The sequence below is a fragment of the Lentinus tigrinus genome, assembly GCF_003813185.1.
Source record: "Lentinus tigrinus ALCF2SS1-7 unplaced genomic scaffold L226scaffold_10, whole genome shotgun sequence".
Classification (NCBI taxonomy): domain Eukaryota; kingdom Fungi; phylum Basidiomycota; class Agaricomycetes; order Polyporales; family Polyporaceae; genus Lentinus; species Lentinus tigrinus.
In genome coordinates this window covers 169,741-194,667 of record NW_027137919.1, presented here as the reverse complement: position 1 = coordinate 194,667, position 24,927 = coordinate 169,741, and the positions used below count along the sequence as shown (strand labels likewise).

Below are 24,927 nucleotides of genomic sequence, written 5' to 3'. Positions count from 1 at the left end.
GACGGCGCATCTCTGCCGTCGAGTTGCGTCCGAGTGACCCTGTCTCACCATGCTCTACAGAATTAGCGGTCAAAAACTCTGTATATGCGCACCTGAGGTCGATCTATACCCTATATTATATTCGAGTCTTTCTGACGTTGAGCCTCACGTATGATGCACAGGTACGGGGCTGGAGCCCGCTCTCGTTCCTCTTGGACGAGTGACGCTTCAAACACAAAATATGAGGTTCCACTTCCTCTGTCATTTCCTTGCCTGCAGCCTGGATCTCGTCGCCTCGCTTGGCCTCGGAGCGTGTACAAGCCGCGTGGACCTCTAACACAGCCATGACATATTCAGCGCACAATAACCCACTGCTTTCCGGGTGTGAACATGGGTACGTCGTCATTTGCCTCCGGTCCGGAAAAAAGTGCAGAGTGCTGATCGCCATTCAATGTTGCACTATGCACATGTTGCCTGTGCGCCGCCAAGGGGCATTTCCGGAACGTAATCCTATTGAGCTCTCTTTCCCCAGCCTCTTGCATGATGAGTTGTGATTTACGTCGAAACGCACACAGCCCGGCTGCCCAATTTATCAAGGAGAAGATCATGCTTCGTACAGCTGCATGATGATGCACACGGGCCGCATGCTGCACGCATGAGACACAGACTGACACGAGTTGGGATATGCCGTCCCACATCAGGTCGGGGAGCCCGGATGTTCTCAAACTTCGTGCCGTAACTCCGCCGTCGCAAGCTCGTTTCGGGCCAGCCGTGAACGACAGCCACTCACGGAACGGCGAGCGGCCTCGTTAGCTCAAGGTATTTCGGACATGCAGTGAAGGCTCAGCCAGTCCGCTACACGAGACGGGAGCTAGAGATGATCGGAAAGCTGGCGGCGCTCCGTCAAGGTGGGCCTGCGAAACCCCAGAAGCAGGTGTGGACCGGGCCTCGACACGGACCGGTGCGCGGTGCCTTTGTGGTTACTACGTATAGGCTAGTGTCAGATCTGCGGAAGCCAGGCACTCGTGGAGGCATGGCCACCGACATCATGATAGCGTTCAATACACCAATTTGGGCGTGTGTAGGAGTCCATTTGGCCCCGTTTGGCCGTGTAGCAGCTGGCCACAAACAGCGGACAATGGTTTATTTTGCGCCGCGCTGTGATCAAACCGTGATATCTCTGCTGCGTGTGTCAGCGTGACGTCTTGCGGGACACGCGGCTCCAAGTCGTCCGCGTTGCTGTGGCCAGCAGGGAGGGAGAGCCCGCCGGAAGGAGCGAACAAAAGCATCACACGCGGGCGGATTTCGGTCAACAATGCACTTCCATTACTCGTCTCGATGGATGGATAGTACTTGTACTGATACTTGTAGCTGTGGATCTATGATATGCCGCAGCAAGATAACAGCGATACAGCAGCCTACCGCCGGGCGAGGCGGGGCAAGGCGGGAGAATTGTACAGTAGTAGGGATACAACCAAAACCCAATTCATGATCGTATGAACAGATGAAATAAAGATGCAGCTAGACAGGAAGCTTCAAACCGCAAAGCGAGTACAGCAGTAGTAGAGCGGAGTCGAGAACTGGATTGATACAGCGGGTGCGTGGTATGGAGACAGTGGCGGGTATGTACGGGGGCTGCGAGCGTCCGGCTGGTCGTCTATCGGCGTTCAGCGTTATGCATTAGGTCATGGCCGTCATCCGGGAACCGGGAACGAGGAGGGGAGCGCAGAGGGCGGTGGGTGGTGAAGGGTGGGATGGGAGTCGGAGGCGCCTCATGCAGACATCTCCGTGTCCGATACCTCGGACGACGTCGACGTGCGGCGAATTGCCTCGGGGAGCTTGGGTGTCGCAATACGGCTGGGAGGAGGGCTGCGCGGAATGAAGCGGTACGGGTGCACGGCGGCGCGAAGACGGGCGCGGTTCTGCGGGTCACGCATCTGCACCGCGAGCGGGCCGACGACGAGGTACGCCTTGCCCGTCTTGCACTTCTCGAGCTTCTCCGGGATCGGCTGGTTGTTCTCGTCCACGGCATCCGCCGGGAGGGGAAGGACGAGCATCGCGTCGGCGTCGTCGTACGAGTCCGAGAGCACAACACGGTACTTGTCCGTAGGAAGGTACGGGTGGTGGCGGCGAATGGTGCGCCTGCAGATGGAAGGCCGGCGAGCAGGCCAGGCATCCGTGGGGGAGGACGCGCGGGAGGACGAGGTGCATGAGGAGGTCGTAGAGGAGATCGAGCTCTGGCGGCCGCGGGCGTGCTGGTTAAATTCCAGCGGGAGCGGGGTCTGTTCCGTTGCCGTCAGCCCCGGAGCGAACATCTTGAGGGAGAAGACGTACCAGGAGGTCATTAGGATTACTGTTGTTCGTAAACTGCATGGCGGGGACGTTAAGGTTGGATTGACGAGCGCGGATGTCGAGAAGACCAAGGGAGCTCAGGGGAGGCAAGGTAGGGCGGGTAGCGTCCGGTGCGGGGGAAGGGGTGTTGGAAGGAGAAGCCATTTATTGTCTGGCGTGAGATGTGTTTGAGATTGGGTCTGAGTGTGTGAGATGGGTGGCGTGACACAAGACGAGATGGCTGATGGGAAAACAAGATGGGTCCACCGGGGTACCAATCGGAAGGCGCTGCCTTGTTATATCTGAGAATGGGTATAAGTGGCGTCCGGAGCTGAGGATGGCAAGAAAGGAAGGAGGTGAGGGGACGAGGTCTCCACCGCCCCGAATTCATCATCCTTTATAGCAAGCAGCGCTTGCGACTGGCGACATTGTTGTGCGCATCGACAAGTCTGTCAACAGTGTGAATAGTGAGAGTGAATAGTACGCGCTACATCCTTTGTCTTCACGGGAAGTCGCATTTGAGGGAACAATTAGGCAGACTCACGGGTTGTTTGCCGGTATTTACCGCTCGCTTCGCCGCCCTCGGCTACATACAAAGAGCCCAGACTCAGTCGCATTGTCTGCGTAGTCAAGCTCGAACAAGTATTGGCCACGGCAACGGTCTCCCAACGCAGAAGTGAAGGTGCAAGACGCATGAAGTTCAGGCTCAAGACGAGTCGGATACCGTTGTGACAAAAGGCTGTGCCGAATGAGCCACGGCATCATGGGCGTCTGTACCCCGCACGTGGGATGCTCATTTTCGGCGCTTGCGGGTTTCAGTCTTTTGTCCCTCCTCCTCCTCTCGGTTTCGCTCTGGGCACAAAATGGCGGAAGCTACGCCAAAAATCCGTATTGTGCGTCGCCAGGTCTTGCTTGTGGATGCTTGCATACTCACTCTTGCCTGGATATCTAGTTGAAAGGTGCAGAGCCTGACTTGTCCGCAGCGACATACCAGATCCATGACGAGTCCCATACGATCGGGAACGCACTCCGCTGGATGCTCATGAAGAAGTACGTCACAGCAATGTAGAGTTCGGAGGGCATATGCATTGACAGGGAGGTCCAATTGTCTCCAGTCCGAAGGTGGAATTCTGCGGCTACAGGTACGTACCGTTCTCGCCCCTTCTCCCGCCAATTTCTGCAAGCGAAGTTTCCTTCGGAACCCCCGCCGCGCACTCTTTTGTTCCACCCGCTACGACCGTACCTTGCCTTCATGGTGATTGCGGAGTTTCGTCTCGCTTTTGTGCACACGACGGCGGACAGGCGAGCGAGGGCGTCCCTCAATTGTCCTCCCGGCGGCTCATTATGCCATGATGACCTCGCTTCGCCTCACAATGTTCTCTTATTATCTTCAAGCCTGGTCTCGCCTCTTCTTTACTGGGTACTGACATACTTGCCAGCGTACCACATCCGTCGGAGAATCATATCAACATGCGTATTCAGATGTACGGTGCGTAGTTCGATGCGTTGTGTTCTCTGCTGAGGTTTGACGAAAGACCGCAGATGGCCTGTCGTCACTGACAGCACTACTTGAGGCCCTGAAGAACCTCGATGACCTGTGTGTGACCATCGACGATGCGTACACTCATAGCATGGAAAACGACCGGTACGAGCGTTGGGACGAAAAGAGCTGAGCTGGTTTGGATCCCGGTGTGCACCTTGTCCTGTGTTTCTCTCATGTTGTATCATTATTTTCTATCACTTCGCAAGCATCGCATTGTCTTCGTCCATCTGCGCTGTCGATCTACGCCAGTCCCCGTTAGAGACAAGTTCATCACCAAACTCTGGTCCGGCATCGACTTCGTTTGAATCGCATTATCCCGACAATGACCGCTCACATTCCCATTCATTGGACTGTCCCCCTTTCGACGGCATGCAGAAGCTGGTCATCCACGTCTTAAGAAGCCTACTCTCCCTACCAATTCAAATACGATAACCCCGTCCAAGTACGACTCGCGGCCAGTGGACTCGACGACGCAGCAGCCGTACACTCTGATTCTATCACAATCATGATTCGAGGCAAGATCGAGCACTACATGTGCATGATGCAAGTTGTGTAGTTGGAAGGACAGCCAAACGACACTACGATACTCCTCGACGAACATCGCGCTACCGTACATGCATGTATCCATCGAATCGAGAACTACACAAAGACGACCGGCCAGCGCGTTCATTCGGCGATCAGGTTGCGCATACCTTCCTGCAACGGGAAGGGCCCGCCGAATGCTTCAGCGTCCCACTCGGGGAGCGAAGCCTCACATGTCATGCGCGCAACGTCGTAGTACTCCGGTGACACCATTCCATCATATCTGGTCCACAGGTTCTCTAGTACCAGTCTGACCATCTCCGCGTGGTTGTCTCGTCGTTCCACTAACATCTGGATGCGTTCTTCCTCCTTATTGGAGAACTGGAGTGGGCATGGGGTGCCGTCCCCGGCTAGAGCTGACCATTCATCCCGCATGCGTAGCAACAGGCTTCGCAGCGTGGTGAGGCCGTCAGTCCACGTCCGAGAAGCTTCAACAAGAGGACGTGTACGCAGAGTGTACTGCGGGAGGCGAACCGCTGCGCTCCAAATAGGATCCTCTAGAATCAGGTGTTGTTGCCAGACGAACATGGCTGCGTCCTTGTATTCTTCCATGACGGATCTCTTCTGGTCTGCTGACAGGCTGTCAAAATCCGGAGGCAAGCGCGGTTTACCCAACCTCTGGCTAGGAAGCTCGATGTTGTGCCCAGTGTAGAAGAACGCGCGGGGAATGGTGGCCTGCATGTACAGAGGCGCGATCGTCGCCCACTGCCAGTCGATGATACTGGTGATCATAAAGGTGGACGGATCGACGAAAATGTTCCCTTGATGCATATCCGTATGCCAGAGCGTCGGGACGCATAGCTCTGGGGACGGCATGGTCGCGGGAGCGCATGAGATGAGTTGGTCGAGGACCTTGATGTGGAAGGCGGGCGAGGCATCTTCTTCGTCCAAGAAAGAGGCGTCGGTGGGAATCCGAGGATTGGCAAACTTGGCGAGTCGTTCTTGCTGACATCTGATGGTATCGGTTACGAGGGATAAGCAGTCGCTCCCTTAGGACGAAACTTGTTAGCGACGTCGCGAGCGTAGAATCGATTGGATATTTGGACATACATGGACCCCTGTATGTGTCGAGCTGTTTTCGGGTACCACGCCACAGCTCCCAGTTGACGGATGGACCGATGGCATACTTCGAACGCGCCTCCTCTGGGATCCCGGCAGGATCAGCGAACATATTGGTCGTGTGTGGTACACCCTCGGCATCTGCCTTGAAGTATAGACTGCCGTGGTGGATGAAACGAACGGAGAAGAACTTGGAATGAAGGTGAGTCAAATCTCCCACAATGCGCATGCGTTGTTTGTTCTCAAGCGAATCCCAAGCCTTGGACAGCTCAATACCATGTGCGACCTCCGTGATGATGAATTCGGCCCCAACGCTGGTCGACTCTGGGCGAGAGCACCACGCAATAACCTTGGGCACAGGAATCTTCAGTACTTCCCTGGCGAACTCCATTGTAGCGACCTCAGAAGAGGTAAGGAGGTGAGGCGGGCCTGCCAGCGGGTAAGGGAGGCGAGCCACCGCTTCACGACCGTCCTCGAAGCTCAGCCAGAAGATTTTGTTGTTTCTGCCTATAGATATATGTAAGTATCCCGTGAAAAACCTTTGATCCGGCACGAATCCGCTGACCTTCGCAAACCTTGTCTACACGAACACATTCGGCGCCCACGGCGCTAGAGGCTTCTCGGGCGAGTGCCAGCGGATCGAAGCCAACGTAACGAGCCGGAAGATCTACTCCGGGAAAGTTGAGTCTGCATTCAACAAGAAGTCGTAAGTACTCACGTATATTCTCATCATACAACCAGCGATTCGAAGTGTGCCTGCGGAGGGCTTCAAAATCATTGGTTACCTGGCCGAAAACCGCCAACACTGGAGGTCGAGACATAGTTGAAGAGGCTCGTAGACGGAGACGGTTTATAGTGCCAGTGCGGCGTAGCATGTGAACTACTGTAGAACCGTAGGGTCTGAATGAGTTCATGTTTAAGTCTTACAGCGTCACCGATAGTTATATGTCTTTGGTTTGAGTTGAGAGTAAGTGTAGAGGATCAGCTTGAAGGAGACATGTGCGCAAGTAGTAGAGGTTGAATGAGGTGTCATCATGAGGTGGCACTGGCTTCTACGGGCGTCAGACATACCATATACGGACGACCTCCACTCAGTCAGTATGTTACTAATACTATGTATCTCGTCCTCGTCGTCCTCGCCATCGTTCTCGTCGCCATCGTCATCTTTCTTGTCGTTATTGCCATTGTTCTCGTTATCCTCGTCTTGTCCTTGCTTCCCTCGTCATCGCCCTCGTTGCACTCGCCGTCGTTTTTGCCATCGTCGCCGTTGTCCTCGTTATCCCCGCCATTGTCCTTGTCATCCTCCTTGTCGCGTCGGCCCTCACCATCACAACCACTCCCTCTGCAAGCCCATTCAATTGGTTGCCTACGGGAGACCAGACCCAACATCAATGTCAGAAGGACTGCAATGGGACGACGAGTTTCGGTTCGACGACGGTAGTATCGTTCTCGTGGCCGGAACGACCGCTTTCAAGGTCTACAAGGGTCTTCTATCAGCTCAGTCACATGTGTTCTCTGATATGTTGTTCGCGGGCAACCCGCATGCTACCCAAGTCTTCGATGGATGCCCTGTCGTTCATCTCTCCGACTCTCCGGAGGACCTGAGACACCTTTTGCGCACCCTCATATCAAAGGAACAGATACTGTGAGTGGCCTGTCTGTGGTTCCCCCGATCTGAGTGCGTATGGAGCTATGCAGCGTATATGCCCAAGACTTCGCACACGCCTACACGTTCGACCAGCTCTCAGCTTTGACGCGCCTCTCCCACAAGTACGGCATCGAAAGCGTTGAGCGACAGGCAATCGCTTGCCTGAAGACGTACTATGCGGACACCTTCGAGGCATGGGAAGGTGCTAAGGGGTTCCGCGCCATGCCAGAGGCCGGTCAGGGTATCGGAGCCATCCGTCTAGCACGGTTGACGAACAACCCGGCGATGCTCCCCGTCGCGTTCTACGAGTGCGCCATTCTCGGAGGAAAGATTGTGCAGGGCTGGACGCGGGAAGATGGGACTGTGGAGCGGCTGGGCTGGGAAGACCTGGAGAGGTGTATAGACGGCTATGGCGCGCTCTGCCGCATGATTGACTACAGGATCGAGTGTCTCTTCAAGGTCGAGCCCTGCGCGGCGTGCACGTCGCGAATCCGATGCAAGACGGGGATGCGCGACCTGTACGCAGATCAGATTGAGTTCAAGTGGAAGACCCCCCGGCTGCTGCACTCCGTGGCGGACGAGATAGAGGAGTGGGCCAGGGATTATTCGCTTTGCGAGCACTGTGCGGAGTTCATCAAGGAGCACGACCGGAGCGAACGTCGTGACCTTTGGGCCAGGCTTCCCTCGATATTTGGTTTGTCGATTGAGGGATGGGGGACCGGTTGATGTCAGTACGTGCCCTCATGGACATATCCTGCTTGGGAGCTCACGTAACGGTGCAGGATTCTGTAGCGGTATATCATACATTCCCACCTGACAATCCTGTACTGCCGTTGTCCGTCACTGGATCCGGTCAATGCATTTAGATATATTTGACTGCATATGCCCGCTCTTGTTCCGTCTGCTGATACATCCAGCAGAGTGATTGGATGGTTCGCATGGTGAGTGGGATCGTGGATTCCCATCCATCCGATGAGTAGATCCTAACAGCTGGTGCCGACAGTAGCCCTCTCCGATGGTGAAATGGTGTTGACGCCACTCCGTCGTAGCCCCGCCTGATGGGCACCTGATGCAACCATGGTCACAGCTGGGCCACATGTCCCGCCCGCTCCAGCAATATGAACGCCACTGCTAACCGTCTCGAGTCCAGTCGTGGTGAGTAGTCGCCGTGCCAAGACGACCGCCCATGCCGCTGCAATTGACGTGGTTGTCAGCTACGGCCTGCGCATGGAGAACGACCTGACGCCGTCTAGAGCTCCCCAAACAGTCTTTGGCTCCCTTCACCGGTCTACGGTCCGTCCGAGCTGCTCATCTCCCTCCTCCGACCTCTGCTCCGCGTACGCCTACCAGATCGCGCCGGGGCTCGGTGGCCAACTACACGTTGCCCTGGACGTCGGCTTGCGTGGATAGAACTCTCGAGCAGCATGCTCCCCTTGCAGTGACGGTCACTCGGATGGCCACCGACACTCTCCTTCTATCCGTCATACTCACCCACATCGCTGCTTGAGACTGCTGATATTGTGCAGAACGGCCTTCATGCGGTTAGTAGAATCACGTCGATCTAATAGGCTACGCTGATCCGTCAGGCCGCTAGGTCCCGGGCACTGCCATCGTGCTTTACTGCGCCACTGTGCAAACCAGCAATGAATCCAGGGCGTGCTAGAAAATCGCAGCCCGCCCGTCCTGTCTGCGCTTCACGACAAGCTTGCAGCTTCGACGACACGTCCGCATGGTCCCGTTGCCGGGATTCGGACTCGGATGCCAATCGATGCTCCTTTCGTCTACATGTTTGTGGACTTCGAGAACAAAGTTATTCTCCGATGGAGGGTGGATTGTTCCTCAGTAGCACCCTGGACCGTCTTCCGTCACTTTTCGACGTCTTCCAGTGCACAGCGAGCAGTGCTGACACTCTCCGGATCTTCACCAGGCAGCGCCGCATCTGTCACATATATCGACTTTCGACTGTTGGCTTGTCAATTGTGAGTTGTATGCTCTCGGTTGCGCAATAAGGCCCACTTCCCGTCGGTGGTTGCTGATTTATTTCCAATGCTCAGCGGACGCTCCTATGTGTTTACAAGTCTCCGTGCGTCCAGTCGCATCCAGCCATGTAGGAGATTCAGCTATAAAAGCAAGCAGGTTTCAGCTCGGTGAGGACAGGACAACGCTCAAGCTCCACCCAGTGAACTCACATCTACAGCTATGAAGCTGACGACCGCTCTTCTCTTCCTCGTGGCTGCCATTGCTGCCACCACCACCGCCAATCCCGCTCCCGCTCCCTCCCCGGATCCCGAACCCGAACTCGAGCAGCGAGCGACTGCACACCCGAAGGGTATCGACATCTCCGGCTACCAGCCCAACGTCGACTTCAAGAAGGTCAAGGCCAACGGTATCTCTTTCGTGTACATCAAGGCCACCGAGGGGACCAGTGAGTGTCACCCCAAGTTCACGGTTCTGGAAAGGATTGATTCACAATTTTCCCGTCTAGCTTACAAGAACCCGGAGTTCTCCAAGCAGTACACCGGCGCAACCAAGGCAGGCCTCATTCGGGGCTCGTACCATTTCGCCCGCCCGGACACCTCGTCGGGCGCCGCGCAGGCCAAGTTCTTCGTCGCTCATGGCGGCGGGTGGTCCAAGGACGGCATCACCCTTCCCGGAGCGCTGGACATCGAGTGTACGTACCGTCTCGCAGAGCCTTCCGCTCGCATGTGCTCACGGTATGCGATGCCAGATGGTCCGAAACCCCATACGTGCTACGGTCTGAAGGCGGCGGCAATGGTCGCTTGGATCAAGGACTTTTCCAACACCTACCACGCCAAGACCGGACGGTACCCACGTACGTGACGCTCTCCATCCCAGAACCGCTGGTCTACAAGCTTATCTGTGTCATTGAAGCCATCTACACTACGACCGACTGGTGGAAGACTTGTACTGGTAACAGCGCTGCATTCGGGTCCACCAACCCGCTGTGGATTGCTCACTATGCTCCGAGCATTGGGCCCCTGCCGGCCGGTTGGAAGTGAGTGTTGCGTCCTCTCGAGCACCGGAAAACGATATTGAATGAACCCTAGGTATGCGACCTTCTGGCAATATGCGAGCGAGGGACGGAACCCTGGTGATCAGGACGAATTCAACGGTAGTATGGACGGTCTGAAGAAGTAAGCGCCTCATGTGCATCTGTTTTTGTCAACTGCTTATAGATGTTCTTCTATAGGATGGCTTCGGGATAGGCTTTATCTTTCTCGCAGCGTTCGAGAAGGCAATGAAGGATAATGCCACCGGACTCGGAAACAATGTGCTGGATGTTGCTTCTTCTGTTAATCTGCGCTCGATGCAGGTGTCGTACACGTATTCGGACGTTCCAACAATCTTTCATTTACACTGGTAGTGACTCTTTACTCAGTTGCTCTATGTACAGTGCCCGATTACAGCAGCAAGGGAAAAAATCCAAAGGAAGACATAGTTAGACTAGCAGACTTGTGTACATTGCGGAATGGATCCTGGGCGACTATCTTCCCGTCACGGTCGGACGAGCTGCTGGTTCACCAGCTTCCCGAACACGGTTCTCCTCCTCCTCCGAAGCTTGCTCATTGGAAGAAAACGCCGCGCACGGGTTCGGGCGCCAGCTCGTCCGGTTTGCCCCTACGCTGAGCACACCGACGATAGAAATCCTTGCTGTAACGCTCCGCACCATGCTGCAGGTGCCGCTCGACCTCCAGGTCATGAGTGACCTTCAACGACCAATACGCGCAACCTTTCCCCCCTACGAACCTGTATTGGTGCCTCTTGGTCTGGAACAAAATTGTTCTGACCACGTGCAGCGGGAACGGTTGGTTCGTGAGGATCTTGATACTGTCAAAGACGTTTTTGTCTGTCACGACGTAGGTGCGCCAGAGCGCTATCGCCTTGTTGTTGATCATCCCGAGGTTCTGTTCATGCAACTCAACGGAACCTCCCGAGGCGAGTTGGAAGAACAAGCGGAAGTGAAACGACACGGGTTCGTCCGTAGGTGGCCCAACAGGAGGCTGCCTACCGCCTGGCATCCCCCTCACAGACGGGATGGGCCATCCGCCATGAGGAGATGGCGTAGGATTTTGCGCGTAGGGTCCACCCGTCATGGGGACAGAAGACGTCGCTGGGGTGGGATGTGTGGGCACTGCTTGGCCGTACGACTGGCCCGGGGGAAACATGGGCTGCACCCCACTAGTATAGGGGGATGCCGCAGTAGCCTGCACCGCCGGGGCAAGTCCAAGCGAGTAGGGATTCTGAGTCATCTGCGCTGTCCACCCTGGTGACACTGTGACGCGTCCGGGAGGGGCAGAGCCGGCTCCCTGAGGAAAAGGTCGCCCGGCGGCGCCGAATGCCGCGGGGACTGGGCCGCTAGGACTATAGGGAGCAATCTGCGTGGGAACGGGAGGGTCGATTACGGACCAACTGCAGACGAGGTAGACGGAGATGACCATCTCATCCCACTTGTTATTGCGATCGACGTCATCGAAGTCATAAAGATCTCGGTCGGTCACATATCGTCCAGACTGGAGAGTCTCAGGGGAAACCCTTCGGTTGGTGATACTTGCGGCCAGCCCTGCCGGTAACACCTGTCGAGAGGTAGAGCCTGACATGACAAGAGATGATTCGGGGATGTGGGATTGGTAACTGCGAAGGCGTGGAGGGTTGGGGGGGGGGATGTACGTATGCCCTCCCGTTTGACGGCCTTATATCCAATGAGCACTTCGCAGCACCTCAGGTAGGTGTGCCCAGCCAATTTCCAGGAGTCATCTCTCTGTTCGGATGAAAACAGCGCTCATAGAGTCGCGCTCGTCTCTGCTTCTGCTTCTTGACATGCACTGCGGATATGTCAAACCTTTACCAATATCACGGGTCCAATTATACGCTTGCAGCGACCTAGGAACCAGTGGGATAGGTGTCGATAAACAGCAATCGTCCTGTACGGTGTTGGATTGTGTTGCTGTCATAAGAGACATGAACAACGCTGACTTGCGTGAGAGAGAAACAGAACGCTTGCCTATAGCTGGCTGGCACGATAGGAATGGCTTTCAGGCGTGTTTGGAAGGGCTATGTGGCCTTTTCCGTTATTCTAGCACTCGTCCGACGATAGGCGATCAGAACGGGATAAGTATGTATTGGTACTGTATGCGGTTGTGATTGATACACCATTCCGTCCAACGACCGCTCGAGAATATTCCAGGTTCCCATGCCAGGACCCTGCATCTATGCATTCTGGACTTTCGAATGGCCCACACACCACATCCAGGTGGAAAGCAGCGCTCGTATAGCGGCCTTGAGGCGATGGAAGGGGACTTCTAGTGATATTCGGAAACCTCCAACATGGCGGTCGCGGGGGCCCGCTGTGGGACGAGGTCTGATGTCGACTATTATGGAACGGCAAGAACAACGCTAGAGGCGGTACGCAGCACAGGTCTCAGAAGACCCAGCACCGCAAGAGAAGTGCCACAAGATGAATCGATGAAGTCCGACCAAGATGCAGCGCACTGCCGCCTTAGCGCGGACGCCGGATAACAATCGCACAGCTTTCAGTACACCTTCTTTCCCACGCTCTCAGTGCCTATTAGTAATATGTAGCATAGAGCCCGAACGCTTGAGGCCATCTTCGCTATCTTCACGCCCACCTCCATCCTGCTCGTGCTGACATGTACCCTCGAAAGCTCCACGCGAAGCCGATGCAGCGTTCCCACATCTCCAATGCTCTTGAGATGGTCAGGGGCAAGCTAGAGAATGTGAAACGCATCGTCGTGCTAGTTGGCGGGGAACTGGTACCCTCAGAGACAAGTATTGCTTCATGGTAGCTCAGTATAGACAGACCTTCCTGACGGTATTCACCTAATAGGTGTACAAAGCTCTCAGCTCACGACCGATGGACATCATCTTCACGGCGTGTCAGCTCCAGATGACCCGCCTGAACCGTCAAATTCGCAACCCGAGTACGTGATATCGTGCACATTGCATGATTATACGGTGGCTTACTCGCCTCTGCATCAGCATAGCAGGCCTGAGCCAGGCTCACCTTGCCCTTGCTAGATTTGCGCTTCCCCATGTGAGGAACAGCATTGCGTTAGAATCGTACCTCACCATCATCACCTGCAACGGGGACGGAAGAATCAAGCGCGCCATTGAGCATTTTTTCTCGAGGTTCGGGTTGGTGGTACCGTCATCGGATGGCAATGTCGCAATGTGGGTTCAGAGAGACCCCCTGCTGATCGAGCTATCTACTCGCCGAAGGTACGGTGCCTTACCTGGCTGATTCTCTAGGTCATTCTGACAAGCGTCGCAGGCATGATGAAGATCAGATGCGCTTGTTTGGACCGAAGGATGGATGCATATCGGAAGAAGAGCAACATCAGACGGCGTCCCGCATCATCTCCAATGCAGACCTACTGTTGATAGCAGGATGCTTGAGCGATGTTGAGGTGAGCGCAATGCCCTTCGACGTGTGCCATGTCTGACATATCCATACAGCGCCTCTTCGTGCAAGATATCACTCGATTGAAGGAACGTTATGGCACAACAGTGGCTGTCTTTGCGAGCGAAGGAGCCACCAACATCGGCCAATTGCAGCCCGATCACGTCTTCGCTGATCCGTTGTCCGTCGTATTCCCTCAGTTATTTGATATGAATCCCAGGAGTCTGTGGTTCGACGATGGTAGCTTGAGGATCTTCTACCCAGGTGTCACGATTACCGCAGAATCGAATGGGCTACTATCGGCATGCTATGCTGACCCCATGAACGCGGTTCCGAGGCATTCAAGAGCCTTTGCAGTTGGTTGTGGTCCATTTGTGGGTACCTCAGCCGCATCAAATTGTGGTGTATCTCTGACGACGACGACGACTCCTCCAGGTTCCCCGTCCAGCTCTGTCTCTGGCGGAGATCATGGCGATATCGGATGAGGACATCGTCCGTCTCTGTCAGACTTCTCCTAATCTCACAGACACCACTGTCAACCGCATCTTTCCGGTCCCACCGGTTTATGTTCTTGCCGAGAACGTAGTTGTCAAGATCGGCTACTTGGGCGCTGCACATGCGCCGGAAGCCGCTGCAATGACCCTCGTGCGACAGCAGACGAGCATTCCAGTTCCGGAAATGTATCGCTTCTTCGTGCACGGCTCGAAATCATACCTAGTCATGGAGTATGTTCACGGCGAGACTTTGGACCACTGCTGGGACGATCTCACTTCCTGGGAGAAGATCCAAGTCTCAGTCGTTCTGCGCGACTACGTCAAGCAGATGCGTCGTATCCGCACCCCACAGATTGACAAACAAATCCCAGGACCTATCACTGACGACCTCTCTCGTCCAGTTCGATGCGAGCTTCCGGCTCTCGGAGAGTGCCGAGCAGGACCCTTCTTCTCGTACGCCGAGCTGCGCGACTGGATGAATGGACGCCTGCGCGTCAGCCAGCAGATGCGGAAATACCGGTACACCGGACAGGCGTTCGACGACTCCGAGTCGCTCGTCTTCACTCACGGCGACCTCTTCCTGCGCAACATCATCCTCGGAAATGATCAACGTCTCTGGCTGATCGACTTCGGGTACGCGGGTGTGTACCCGCGGTGGTTCGAGGTGTATGGGATGCTCGAGAGAACCCTCATCTACCCGCAGCCGAAGTTGTGGACGTGGACGCGCAAGTTCGCTGCGGGGCCGTACGACGAGCAGGAGCGCTATATTTATGCTTGCCAGTACGCAATGACTACCGGCTCTATAACGCCGGATCCTGGCCCGGAGGAGCTCGAACAGGAGCTGTCGAGTCTTGGCCTATGATGGATAGGCTGCGTGATGCCTGTCTGGACTCTTCGCTGTCATAGAAGAGGTTGGATATCAGCACGTACATGATCGTCCGAGGCGAGCTAGTGGCGGACATGATGAGCACACGGGGGAGTGCTTCTGGCGGGATCTCAGCGGGCTTGACAAAGTCAATACATATTCTGTTTGTTACCAACTGGTTTGGAGATCCCGTCGGATTACTCAACGTCAACATCCAATCGTACGGACTACTAGATATACCGTATACAAGTTCAACTGTGTGGATATTCAAAGCTCGGAGTGACCCTTGATAATGTCGGACGCTAGAATGGCGCAAATGATCTGTTCGAATTGAACTCTCGACACATCCCTAGTAGGAGCTAACCTTGTTCTGCGAGTGCGTATACGACGCTCTGGGTGTGCGCTGAGGGAATGAGCGGGATAACGCTCAGGTCGAGTACCCGCAAGCCCTTGGTACCATACACCCTCAGCTCCGGATCAACGACACCGCCTTTGTCGATGGGCAGCATGGAGCAGGAATCGCAAGCATGGTGCAAAGTTGTGGCGTGTTTGTTGAGCCAGAGAGCGAGGTCTTCGTCGGTATGTGCTGAGGGGCCGGGCTTAACCTCAGCGCCTATATTAAGTGGTCAATACCCAGGAAGCGTGCTGGCGCCATCCTTGGTAAGTCTATTGAACTCTGATCAACAATTTCATGCATACAACAGTTCCTCTCCAGAATGGGCGTTTCAACATAGCAGACAACGAAGCGTACTTTGTGCCCGACGTAGGAGGATCTGCGAATAAATTGTCAACAGCAGGAAACCAAGATGGCACCGCCCGTACGCACTGGGGAAGCTGTAAAACCCTGGAATGCTCAGGAACTCCGCATTGGCAGCACCCTCCTGCATCAGCGCGACTTGCTCGGCGTTTCCAGGAACGTCGTCTGGTTCCGGGATGTTCGCCTCGATCTCGGCCGCGCGGTCCGTAATCGCAGAAAGCGGAGCCATCATCACGCCCACGATTCATAACGTGAACAGACCTTCTCCATTGGCACTACGCGCGCGGACCTGGTCAGAAGAGATCGTTCGTTATTCAGGTGCGTAGGGTGCGTACTGGAGCTTGATGTGCTCTTAGCCGTAGCAGGATCCCAGAGCGGGTCAATGGTGTTGAATTTCTCAGGCGTCTTTAGTTCTGGTCAACCAACACGATGTCGCTGTCAGCATGAAATTGTCCGACTAATCCATGGGGCAGGAAACGCGCCATATGCAAGGCCGGCAAACATGTGTTCCTGAACGTTGGTCCCGACGGCTGGAAGGTCCACCTTCGTCTCAATACCGAGGCTATTCAGGATCGTCCGGTCTCCGATACCCGAGAGCTCGAGAATCTTGGGCGAGTTGATGGTGCTGGTAGGATAGCTGATAACGCGGTACAAGTGACGCCCATCTGAACGTACGCTTACCCGGCAGAGAGGATGACTTCACCGCCAAGCGTAGTGAGGACGGCGTGCTTTTGGCCGTCAACGAGGAACTCGACGCCGTTGGCCACAAATTCGTCCGAGTCGAGAGATAGCAAGATTCGGAAAACAGATGCATTGAGAACAATCTTCAAGTTCGTCCTCGAGCCCGCCTTTTTCAGATACGCCGTCAGGCCCTGCCATACCACGAGCGCGAATAGGATCAGAACTCACCACAGAGGTGATGCGCTTGTTCGTCTTCGGGTCCACAGTGGTCAAGTCCATGCCAGTTCCGAATCTATCTCCTCCACAACGGAATTGAGTGGCAGGTCGCGGACCGTCGATACAATGCGACATACGGGCTCAGCAAGGCGTGGTATCCCGAGATTGTCGAATGCATCTTGCAAGACAACTTCATACCCTGGCCGCAGATTCGGGAAGCTCGTGATTATTGGGCCTGAGGAGTCATCGACTCAGCGAGGTCAACGCAGTATGCATCCCAATACGATACCAACCATCTGTTCCATGAACCTCCATGTCGTACGTGAGACGCTCTGCTGTAGTTACTTCCTCTGACATTGGGATGAAGCTATCGGGACAATAAGCGAGTGTCGCGGCAGGATTAGCGTCGCATCCTCACGTCTCGCACTTCTTCGAGTACTTCAGGAAGTTGTCCCAGTTCCAGCCGGGGTTACCCAGTCTCTCACAGGCTTTGCAGGAGAGAGCGTGATCCGTCAGTACAGGAGCGACTGCGTGCTGTGCTCGACTTACCATCGACGTCGCGTTTCGAGGGCCGGGTCCACAGGTAGAAGTTCGTACTTGAAGAGCCGCCCAAGCCTTTGCCTCTGGGTAGATGATGTCCATGCGATAAGCTTCTGTATTGTCGCAGTCTGAACGACGAGGCACAGACCTTGCCCAGGAAAACGTCGTTCCCTCCGAGTGTTTCTGTGGAACCTACATAAGGGCGTTAGGGATATCGGCGAGCCACGACACCAATGGCATATGAACCGTCTTGAAGCTCCAATCGTACTCGGGGTTCCCAAGAGAACTTACCGTAGCTTGCGGGTAGATCTAGACCGCATTCGTGAGCATCCCTCGTCGCTAGAGAAGACACGGAACATGCTCACAGACGAGTGGATCGTCGAAGTGTGCGCCTCTAGCCTCAAGCACAAGAACGGTCTTGCTGGGGTCTTCGGTAAGCCGACAGGCGACGACTAAGCCGGCAGTTCCGCCGCCAATGACGATATAGTCGAACGACTTGCCCGACACCTCGGAGGCAGTGGTCAAGCTATCCATGGCTAGAAGGGAAGGAGGTGGAGGTGGGTTCCCGGGAACGACGCTCTCAGTCAGCTTTGTAAAGTTTGAGGTTAACGTGTCCGAGACCCTGAGACACCAGAACTGCAGGCATGTCGGTGTCCGGAGTGGGCGCGAGCCTGGGGGAACAGGTATCGCTGGACTGTACTGGAGAGATGGAGCCCGAACACGGGCGCTCATGATACCATGGGGATATGTTCAAGTTGGGTCGGTTTCTCGAGCGACGAGGGCTTGGCCTGCTGCGCTAAGGCCCATACGTGTCGCGGGTGCTTCGGTCTCATACCACGACGCCAGTGGCCGAACTGGTTGTCTCACTCTTGGGCACGGCTGGTCCAGAGGAAGGAGCCCCTCAGTGCCGCGGATTTTCATCGTTTGATGCGTGGACGTTGGGGCAAATGGAGCATCTCGGCACAAGTATTGCAGTTGATATGATACAGACAGCAGGTACACGATACAGCGATGATAGCGAGACAGCGGCGACATGAAAGCAAAACTCTGCGGACCGAGACTCAGAGAACCGGTCGCGCGGCAGGTTTGCAATCACTCACCTGAGACTCGTCTGACACACTAGGTCGGGTATACTCCACACTCAGGGAACCTCCGTCAACGTAGCACCATCGTCACCCTCCTCATCGTCGGGCTCACACGGCCAATGTAAGACCTCCATTATTTCCCCGGGCGGAGGAGGGGTCAACGGGGGCTTGATGAGTTTTCGCGGTGGTTCATTCGACTGCGGTATCCGGATGATGAGCTTCCACTTGGGTGACTTCCTGGTGGACGTGGCCGTATCCAACCTAGACGTGCCTCCAACAGCAGCAGGTGAGCGAGATGCGGAGCCGCTTCTTGCAGTCTGAGACCTCGCTGGCGAAGGAGGAGTGCGCAACGATGCTGGCATCCGAGGAGACCTGGGTGCGGGCGCGGGAGCCGGTAGCGGCGGGTCAAGCTGCAGCCCCAGGGATGGTTCCAAGTTGAAATCCGGGCAGGTTGGGGAGAGATTGATGAAAAAATCGTCGAAGGGAAGTGGGAGGAGGGGAGGAGAGGCACGCACCTGCATAGGGACAGGCTCCTGCGATGGCAACGTGAGCGTGGAGAGTGTGCTTGAAGAAGCCAAGGTTGGTAGCGTGGTCGATCGTGCAGGTGATGCGGGTGGGATGATCTCTATGGCATCGTGGTTGCTCTGCTGGACTTACAGCGAGTCAGTATGTGGTGTCCATCAATCATATACGCCTCCACCTCCGCCAGGAGCATTACAAGCTCATCCAATTCGGTGGACTACACGCATACATGCAATGAAAGTGATTGAGAAGAGTACTCACATCAACGTCCGCGCCCTGCATCTGCATTGCTGGATCGAGCAAGGTTCTGATCGCCTCCTTCAACTCTTCATTCTCCTTCTGCAATGCTTCCACCTGCTGTTGGAGAGACTTGCAGGCTGCGCGTTCCTTCGCAATTGCGTTCCTCTCCTCCTGCGAGCTGACTGGAGTCCGAGCTAATGCAGCATCGCGTTCCTGTACTAGGATGCGTATCTTCTCGTCATATTCAGATCTCAGCTTGGCAGTACGCTGCTCAAAGATCGCAGTGAGCTCCATCGCACCCCGTAGGAGCGCAGGGGAGACGCGGGGTGCCCCACCAGGGTTCACATGAGCCTGTCGCCAACAACGAACACGTCAGACCTGTTGCGGATGAATCACGCATTACTCACTGTAAGGGGCACTCCAAGAGGTGGGTGAGGGTCGGAGAGCCCGTTCATGGAGATGGTGGCGGTCTGGGGTAAAGTTGGGTAGGCGCTGGGAGTTCGCAGCTCGAGGACGATGACATCGACGTGCTCGACTTCAATATTTTCTCACTCTCCTTATCATCCGCCATCGGTGCTGCCCCTTTTCACGACGACAAAGGCAACTCTCACGACATATCCAGCCTCTACCGACGCTCACCGGACTCGGCGATGTCGATGAACGAAATTGTACCCAACTTATGGGTAGGAGACCTGCCGAGCGCGTTGGACTCGGAGAACCTGCGAGCACACAATATCCGCAGCGTGCTGTCGGCGATGAGGGGAAGGGTTTCAATTCATGAGGTACGCCGTCGTAAGATCGAGTGGTGAGCGTGCTCCCGAGATGTTGCAAGACAGACCTTCATCCGGCACCAAATCAATATCGACGACACTGAGACCGCAGACATCCTACAACATTTCGTGCCGTCCATCACGTTCATACAGTCTGAATTGGACAAGGGATATGGAGTCCTAGTGCACTGTCAGGCGGGCATGAGTGAGTACACTTGACAACATGCGTCCCGGAAGTTGTTCACCCTTCGCGCACAGGCCGTAGTGTCGCCATCGTAGCTGCGTACCTTATGGTCACACAAGGTCTTGATGCCGATGGCGCACTTGAAGTCATTCGGAAGGCACGCCCAGACGTACAGTAGGTTCCGTCCCCTGACTGGCGTGGTGTCTTCTCACGACACCCTGTAGACCAAACGAGGGCTTCATGCACCAGCTCGACATCTTCTACGCAGCCTCCTTCAAGGTCTCAAAGCGCGATAAGGAGACACGCATGTTCTATCTTGAGAGAACAGTGAACGAAGTCATGAGTGAGTGAAGTCTACGCCATGTGCATTCACATATTGACCGTGTCCAAGATGGTGATGGTGATATCGAGACCGAGATGTTCGCGAAATTCCCTCGTAGCCCCACAGACTCCCCCGCTCCCCAACCGCGTCGCAAGATTCGTTGCAAGATGTGCAGGTAGGTCGCTTAGTTCTCTGCCAAGCTTAGGTACTAACGCTCGGTCAGACAAGAGTTGGCTGCACGCGAGCATATGCTCGATCACGGTCAACTGGGACCACCGACGCCAGCTGTCCTGTCTGCTGCTCCGTCTCGGAGACAATCGATGAACGAAGCCAAACCTCTCAGCCCCCTCACTGCTGGCGCAGTTGCGCCGCGTCGAGCATCCGGCTCTGGTATGAAGCCATCAATTACAGCTATCGGCGGACCTCCCCTGTCACCTTCAGCTATCTCGAGACGACCGTCTGTGCATGATCCTCTTCCGCGTTCTCGTCTCGGGTCGATCACCGAGGGCCGACCTCTGCAGAGCGCGCTCCTCGAGCTTGATAGCGCCTCTGCGAAGATAGGGCAGTCTGCCTCTAACTCGCTCTCCGAATCTGCCCTTGATGAGGATGACTCGGATGAGGAGCCGCCCAAATCCGACGATGGTGGCACTGCGGGCACCGTGGCGACATCTCCGGAGCTAATACCGTCTCCACCAACCTCGAGTGTTGCGAATGCAGTGGGAGGATCGAGTAAGGAGGTAGCCGCCGAGAGCGCGGACAAGGTCACCCCTCTGCCTTCTCAGCGCCCGCCGCTCTCAGTCTCGAGCTCGTTCGTGCACCCCAGTGACCTTGCTGCACAGCTTGCATCACACCCGAAGCTTGCGGCTCTCCGAGCCCCCGCTGCGTTGTCGATGACGCCCTTGGCTTCGGGCTCTGGAACCCCGTTGCCTGCTCGTTCAGCTCCTCAGAGCCCTGGGCTGGCATCGACGGCCGCAAAGAGCTCGAGCTACTTTCCACCCGTCAGTGCACCAATCCTTGCCAACCCCAAGTGCTCCGGTTACTTCGTCGAACCGGTGAGTACTCGTCGCCTTCTCACGCTGTCATGCGCGGACTTGGGTCGCTGACGTGCTACGTATGATAGATGAAGTGGATGGAGCCCTTCCTGGAGCAGGGCCATATGGCGGGCAAGATCATCTGCCCAAACAAGAAGTGCGGCGTAAAGCTTGGCAACTATGACTGGGCGGGCGTGTGTTGTAGTTGCAAGGAGTGGGTTGTTCCGGTGAATACCCCAATTGCATCCTTGATACATGCATGATGTCTGACGTTGCTTCTGCGCAGGGCTTCTGTATCCATCGTTCCAAGGTCGACGAAATAGTGTAAGAGATTCTGACGAGCATCGCGTTTTCTTATCCGTCCGACTGCAGCTGTATCATATACCACGCAACTGACATCGCATCATACACGGGCAACACATGTAGCGTTATCCATTGTATCGAAGTTTCCTTTGTGACGTTCGCTGTTCGGATCGCCTCAAGGTGGCTTTCAGCCAAGTGCCAAGCTATGAAAGAGGTGAGCAACGAAGCCTCGGATTTACAGCGGGAAGGTACGCACTTCTTGAGACCCTGCAGAGAACCGTTGAACTCATCTTGGTCCCCAGGGTTCGGGCCCGAGTCTGCGTACTGCCAGAAGGTCGTGTACCTGAAGATTGCTGTGAGTGAATGCTCGTGAAGGAGGACGAGGCTGCTCACGCCCAACCGGCGGGAAGCGTCCCAATGCTCGACGAGTAGCGCGCGATCCAGAGCGGGTTCGTCGAGGCGAAGGAAGCACTGTTACCCGTGCAGGTCGTCCACCAATCCGTAGTTGTATAGATGACTGATCAGAAGGTCAATGCATGCTCCTTGACCAGATCTGCCTCGGGCGACCTACCAGGGTAGACACCGGTCTTCGAGTGGTACGTATTGGAGAAGTCCTTGATCCATGACACCATCGCTGACGCGCTGAGCCCGTAGCACTCGGCCCCGCTCGGGTTGTCTGTAGGTCCGACATGTAATTGTTCAGCGTGCTCTAGATCAAGATAGAGGGACGCAACGTACACTCGATGTCAAGAGCTCCGGGTAGGGTGATCCCGTCGCTGCTCCACCCTCCTCCATGGGCGAGGAAGTAGTTCGCCTGTGTGGCACCAGACGAGCTGTCCGGGTGGGCAAAGTGGTAGCCGCCACGAATGAGGCCGGCGTTCGTCGCGCCTACGTAGTTGGCGGAGAAGTTCGGGTCTTGGTACGCTAGTGTGGCTCTAAGGTAAGTCCCTCACACACCTCCAGGTAGACCTGAAGAACGACTCACTGGTGCCCTCGGTGGCCTTGATGTAGACGAAGGAGAGGCCATTGGCCTTGAGAGTGTTGAAGTTGACCGTGCCTTGGTAATGGGAGATATCCACGCCGAGTGGGCTGGCGCGCTTCGCCGGCGTCGGGGATGCGGTCGACGAAGCCAGGATGGCGGCCAACGTGAGGAGACCTGTGGACGCTTTCATCGTGAGCAGATGGACTAGGAGTAGTGGGCAACCAAGGTGGCCGTAAGCTCCTGTCCCAGAGCTGCAACAAACGATCTTTTATAGGCCTGCTCCGGGGATTTCCTCGGTCCCGGTCACTGCCAAGGCTCTATAGGAACGTGCTTGTTCATATCGGCTGACCACTGTACATGTGCGTATCATAGCCCACGGTCATGCCGTCGGACATGCTGGTAGGGCGGCTCTTGATCCGGATCGAGAAGATGTGAGTAGTTTGACAGGTCAGCATGATACAGTGGCATCGGTAACTCACCCAAGGCGTGAACAGTGTCACCGCGGCCTTCTCCAGGATCAAGACTGACATTTTGTGCTATTATGTGATGGCGATGGTTGGCTGTTGGCGGTCCAGCTTGTGGATCCGCATGCGAAATCCCACGCTCATACCCTCCAGAGCCTCCACATAGCAGGTAAGTGCCTGTCGTTCTGGCGAGATAAGTCTTCATACGCACTCACGATAACTGTCAGTATCAAGTCCCCTGCGATCGCGTCATTTTGACGTAGCTTTCCCGGGCCCCGATTATGCCGTGATCACTGAGTATACAGGTGATCCGTTCAGTCAGTTTTCAGTAATGGACGCAGGACACGACGAACATAATCCTGAGCCTACGCCTGGTAACGACGATGCGATAAGTGCATCGGAAAGCATGCGCACAGGAAAAGACAAATGGGATAGGACCAGTCAACGTGGGGAAGGGATGATTATGTTCTGTCGTGGTCAAGCCTCGCTCATCACGAGGTCTTGGGTATGCAGCCAGGAGGCAGAATCGCAAGTAGGGAAACATGATCCTTTTCAGCCCATTCGATCTTACTAAGACTCGTTGCAGCATGATAGTGAGGAGTGCCGCACGGGTCGCTGTGTGTGGATGCGTTCAATTGAAGGAACCCTGACAGTGTTTCCTTGCAACTGCGGGTGCGGACACGCTTTGGACGACTACTTGCATGTCAACCTCACGCTCGCGACTCTGACGAGTATTCGCCTCAAAATGGACAATCCGAATCGAGCACTACCAATATCGTATCACACCCGAGCAGCTCGTGTAGCGTACTCCATGGTTCTTTTTGCTGCGTACGCCATCCCGGTGGACTTCAGCCAAGTGCCAAGCTATAGTTCAGGTAAGTGACGAGGCCTCATATTTACGCGGGAAGATACGCACTTCTTGAGCCCCTGCAGTGAACCGTTGAACTCATCTTGATCCCCAGGGTTTGCGCCTGAGTCTGCGTACTGCCAGAAAGTGGTATACCTGAAGAAACATCAATCTATGTGCTCCGTATCGTGGACCGAGGACGAGACTACTCACCCCCAGCCCGCGGGAAGCGTCCCGATGCTCGATGAGTAGCGCGCGATCCAGAGCGGGTTCGTCGAGGCGAACGCGGCGCTGTTCCCCGTACAGGTCGTCCACCAATCCGTGGTCGTATAGATGACTGATCATGATGTCAGTGCATGCTCGTACACCAAGGTCTGAGAATACTCCGGAAGGGCGACTTACCGGGATAGACACCAGTGTTTGAGTAGTACGTGTCCGAGAAGTCCTGGACCCATGATACCATCTCTGACGCGCTCAGCCCGTAGCACTCGTCGCCACTTGGGTTGTCTGCAATATGCAAGACCGGCATGTCAGTTGATCGAATGTATGAGGAGAGCAGGGACGCAACGTACACTCAATGTCAAGAGCCCCGGGCAAGGTGATGCCATCGCCGCTCCAACCTCCTCCATTTGCAAGGAAGTAGTTGGCCTGCGTGGCCCCAGACGACGAGGACGGGTGCGCGAAGTGGTAGCCGCCACGGATGAGGCCGGCGTTCGTCGCGCCTTCGTAGTAGTCCGAGAAGTTCTCGTCTACGTATGCTGGGTCGCGGTGCGGCTCCGATATAAGTTCCCGATCTACGTCCTGGCAAACTGGCAGGCGACTCACTGGTGCCCTCGGTAGCCTTGATATAGACGAAGGAGAGGCCGTTCGCCACGAGGCTGTCGAAATCCACAGTGCCTTGGTAGGCGGAGATGTCCACGCCTTGTGGGTTGTCGCGCTTCGCCGGCCTTGGGGACGCGTTCGACGATGCGAGGACCGCGGACAGCGTGAGGAGACCTGTGGACACCTTCATCGTGAGCAGAAGGACCAGGAGTAGTGCTGCA

At 55.6% G+C, this 24,927-nt stretch overlaps 13 protein-coding genes across 13 annotated transcripts; 6 read left to right on the top strand and 7 right to left on the bottom strand.

The window, feature by feature from the left end:
- Positions 1-1,326: 1,326 nt before the first annotated feature.
- On the bottom strand, positions 1,327-2,702 carry L226DRAFT_534335 (uncharacterized protein). Its single transcript, XM_067680644.1, has 2 exons — positions 2,314-2,702; positions 1,327-2,261 (listed from the first exon to the last, which is right to left on the bottom strand). Exons 1-2 carry the CDS (start codon positions 2,473-2,475, stop codon positions 1,752-1,754), a joined length of 672 nt encoding a protein of 223 aa, XP_067535990.1. The 5' UTR covers positions 2,476-2,702; the 3' UTR covers positions 1,327-1,751.
- A 249-nt stretch (positions 2,703-2,951) lies between these two features.
- Positions 2,952-4,065, top strand: L226DRAFT_534334 (RBP11-like subunits of RNA polymerase). Its single transcript, XM_067680643.1, has 5 exons — positions 2,952-3,203; positions 3,263-3,360; positions 3,426-3,452; positions 3,750-3,799; positions 3,853-4,065. Exons 1-5 carry the CDS (start codon positions 3,174-3,176, stop codon positions 3,981-3,983), a joined length of 336 nt encoding a protein of 111 aa, XP_067535989.1. The 5' UTR covers positions 2,952-3,173; the 3' UTR covers positions 3,984-4,065.
- Positions 4,066-4,519: 454 nt separating this feature from the next.
- Positions 4,520-6,315, bottom strand: L226DRAFT_462197 (uncharacterized protein; the record flags this gene model as incomplete). The annotated part of the gene is made up of 4 exons (XM_067675709.1): positions 4,520-5,424; positions 5,486-6,001; positions 6,060-6,161; positions 6,213-6,315. 4 exons carry the CDS (start codon positions 6,313-6,315, stop codon positions 4,520-4,522), a joined length of 1,626 nt encoding a protein of 541 aa, XP_067535988.1.
- A 326-nt stretch (positions 6,316-6,641) lies between these two features.
- On the top strand, positions 6,642-7,997 carry L226DRAFT_485547 (uncharacterized protein). The gene is made up of 2 exons (XM_067677114.1): positions 6,642-7,139; positions 7,193-7,997. Exons 1-2 carry the CDS (start codon positions 6,886-6,888, stop codon positions 7,866-7,868), a joined length of 930 nt encoding a protein of 309 aa, XP_067535987.1. The 5' UTR covers positions 6,642-6,885; the 3' UTR covers positions 7,869-7,997.
- A 1,319-nt stretch (positions 7,998-9,316) lies between these two features.
- Positions 9,317-10,369, top strand: L226DRAFT_559998 (glycoside hydrolase family 25 protein; the record flags this gene model as incomplete). The annotated part of the gene is made up of 6 exons (XM_067683331.1): positions 9,317-9,567; positions 9,628-9,813; positions 9,871-9,975; positions 10,035-10,158; positions 10,211-10,297; positions 10,354-10,369. The coding sequence occupies exons 1-6, from the start codon at positions 9,342-9,344 to the stop codon at positions 10,367-10,369; spliced, it is 744 nt and encodes a 247-aa protein (XP_067535986.1). The 5' UTR covers positions 9,317-9,341.
- A 70-nt stretch (positions 10,370-10,439) lies between these two features.
- On the bottom strand, positions 10,440-11,811 carry L226DRAFT_534330 (uncharacterized protein). The gene has a single exon (XM_067680642.1). The coding sequence runs from the start codon at positions 11,759-11,761 to the stop codon at positions 10,727-10,729; it is 1,035 nt and encodes a 344-aa protein (XP_067535985.1). The 5' UTR covers positions 11,762-11,811; the 3' UTR covers positions 10,440-10,726.
- Positions 11,812-12,767: 956 nt separating this feature from the next.
- On the top strand, positions 12,768-13,830 carry L226DRAFT_44204 (uncharacterized protein). The gene is made up of 4 exons (XM_067674828.1): positions 12,768-13,102; positions 13,166-13,400; positions 13,453-13,588; positions 13,654-13,830. Exons 1-4 carry the CDS (start codon positions 13,036-13,038, stop codon positions 13,666-13,668), a joined length of 453 nt encoding a protein of 150 aa, XP_067535984.1. The 5' UTR covers positions 12,768-13,035; the 3' UTR covers positions 13,669-13,830.
- Positions 13,831-15,072, top strand: L226DRAFT_44205 (kinase-like protein). The gene is made up of 2 exons (XM_067674829.1): positions 13,831-13,959; positions 14,017-15,072. The coding sequence occupies exon 2, from the start codon at positions 14,050-14,052 to the stop codon at positions 14,935-14,937; it is 888 nt and encodes a 295-aa protein (XP_067535983.1). The 5' UTR covers positions 13,831-13,959; positions 14,017-14,049; the 3' UTR covers positions 14,938-15,072.
- A 135-nt stretch (positions 15,073-15,207) lies between these two features.
- L226DRAFT_522606 (alcohol oxidase) lies at positions 15,208-17,668 on the bottom strand (the record flags this gene model as incomplete). Its single annotated transcript, XM_067678769.1, has 14 exons — positions 15,208-15,242; positions 15,305-15,553; positions 15,767-15,887; positions 15,959-16,110; positions 16,156-16,334; positions 16,379-16,569; positions 16,607-16,630; positions 16,732-16,829; positions 16,888-16,961; positions 17,013-17,082; positions 17,144-17,217; positions 17,283-17,326; positions 17,426-17,443; positions 17,504-17,668. 14 exons carry the CDS (start codon positions 17,666-17,668, stop codon positions 15,208-15,210), a joined length of 1,494 nt encoding a protein of 497 aa, XP_067535982.1.
- A 607-nt stretch (positions 17,669-18,275) lies between these two features.
- On the bottom strand, positions 18,276-19,454 carry L226DRAFT_612468 (uncharacterized protein; the record flags this gene model as incomplete). The annotated part of the gene is made up of 4 exons (XM_067686399.1): positions 19,389-19,454; positions 19,003-19,332; positions 18,920-18,958; positions 18,276-18,866 (listed from the first exon to the last, which is right to left on the bottom strand). Exons 1-4 carry the CDS (start codon positions 19,434-19,436, stop codon positions 18,276-18,278), a joined length of 1,008 nt encoding a protein of 335 aa, XP_067535981.1. The 5' UTR covers positions 19,437-19,454.
- A 90-nt stretch (positions 19,455-19,544) lies between these two features.
- L226DRAFT_612467 (uncharacterized protein) lies at positions 19,545-21,724 on the top strand. The gene is made up of 8 exons (XM_067686398.1): positions 19,545-19,763; positions 19,818-19,956; positions 20,010-20,109; positions 20,160-20,278; positions 20,327-20,432; positions 20,481-21,309; positions 21,378-21,515; positions 21,575-21,724. The coding sequence occupies exons 1-8, from the start codon at positions 19,632-19,634 to the stop codon at positions 21,614-21,616; spliced, it is 1,605 nt and encodes a 534-aa protein (XP_067535980.1). The 5' UTR covers positions 19,545-19,631; the 3' UTR covers positions 21,617-21,724.
- Positions 21,575-22,853, bottom strand: L226DRAFT_507196 (glycoside hydrolase family 25 protein). The gene is made up of 6 exons (XM_067678119.1): positions 22,577-22,853; positions 22,330-22,515; positions 22,163-22,267; positions 21,985-22,108; positions 21,848-21,934; positions 21,575-21,794 (listed from the first exon to the last, which is right to left on the bottom strand). Exons 1-6 carry the CDS (start codon positions 22,761-22,763, stop codon positions 21,779-21,781), a joined length of 705 nt encoding a protein of 234 aa, XP_067535979.1. The 5' UTR covers positions 22,764-22,853; the 3' UTR covers positions 21,575-21,778.
- Positions 22,854-23,778: 925 nt separating this feature from the next.
- Positions 23,779-24,926, bottom strand: L226DRAFT_612465 (glycoside hydrolase family 25 protein). Its single transcript, XM_067686397.1, has 6 exons — positions 24,710-24,926; positions 24,457-24,642; positions 24,287-24,391; positions 24,098-24,221; positions 23,954-24,040; positions 23,779-23,901 (listed from the first exon to the last, which is right to left on the bottom strand). Exons 1-6 carry the CDS (start codon positions 24,894-24,896, stop codon positions 23,886-23,888), a joined length of 705 nt encoding a protein of 234 aa, XP_067535978.1. The 5' UTR covers positions 24,897-24,926; the 3' UTR covers positions 23,779-23,885.
- Between the last annotated feature and the right edge of the window lies 1 nt (position 24,927).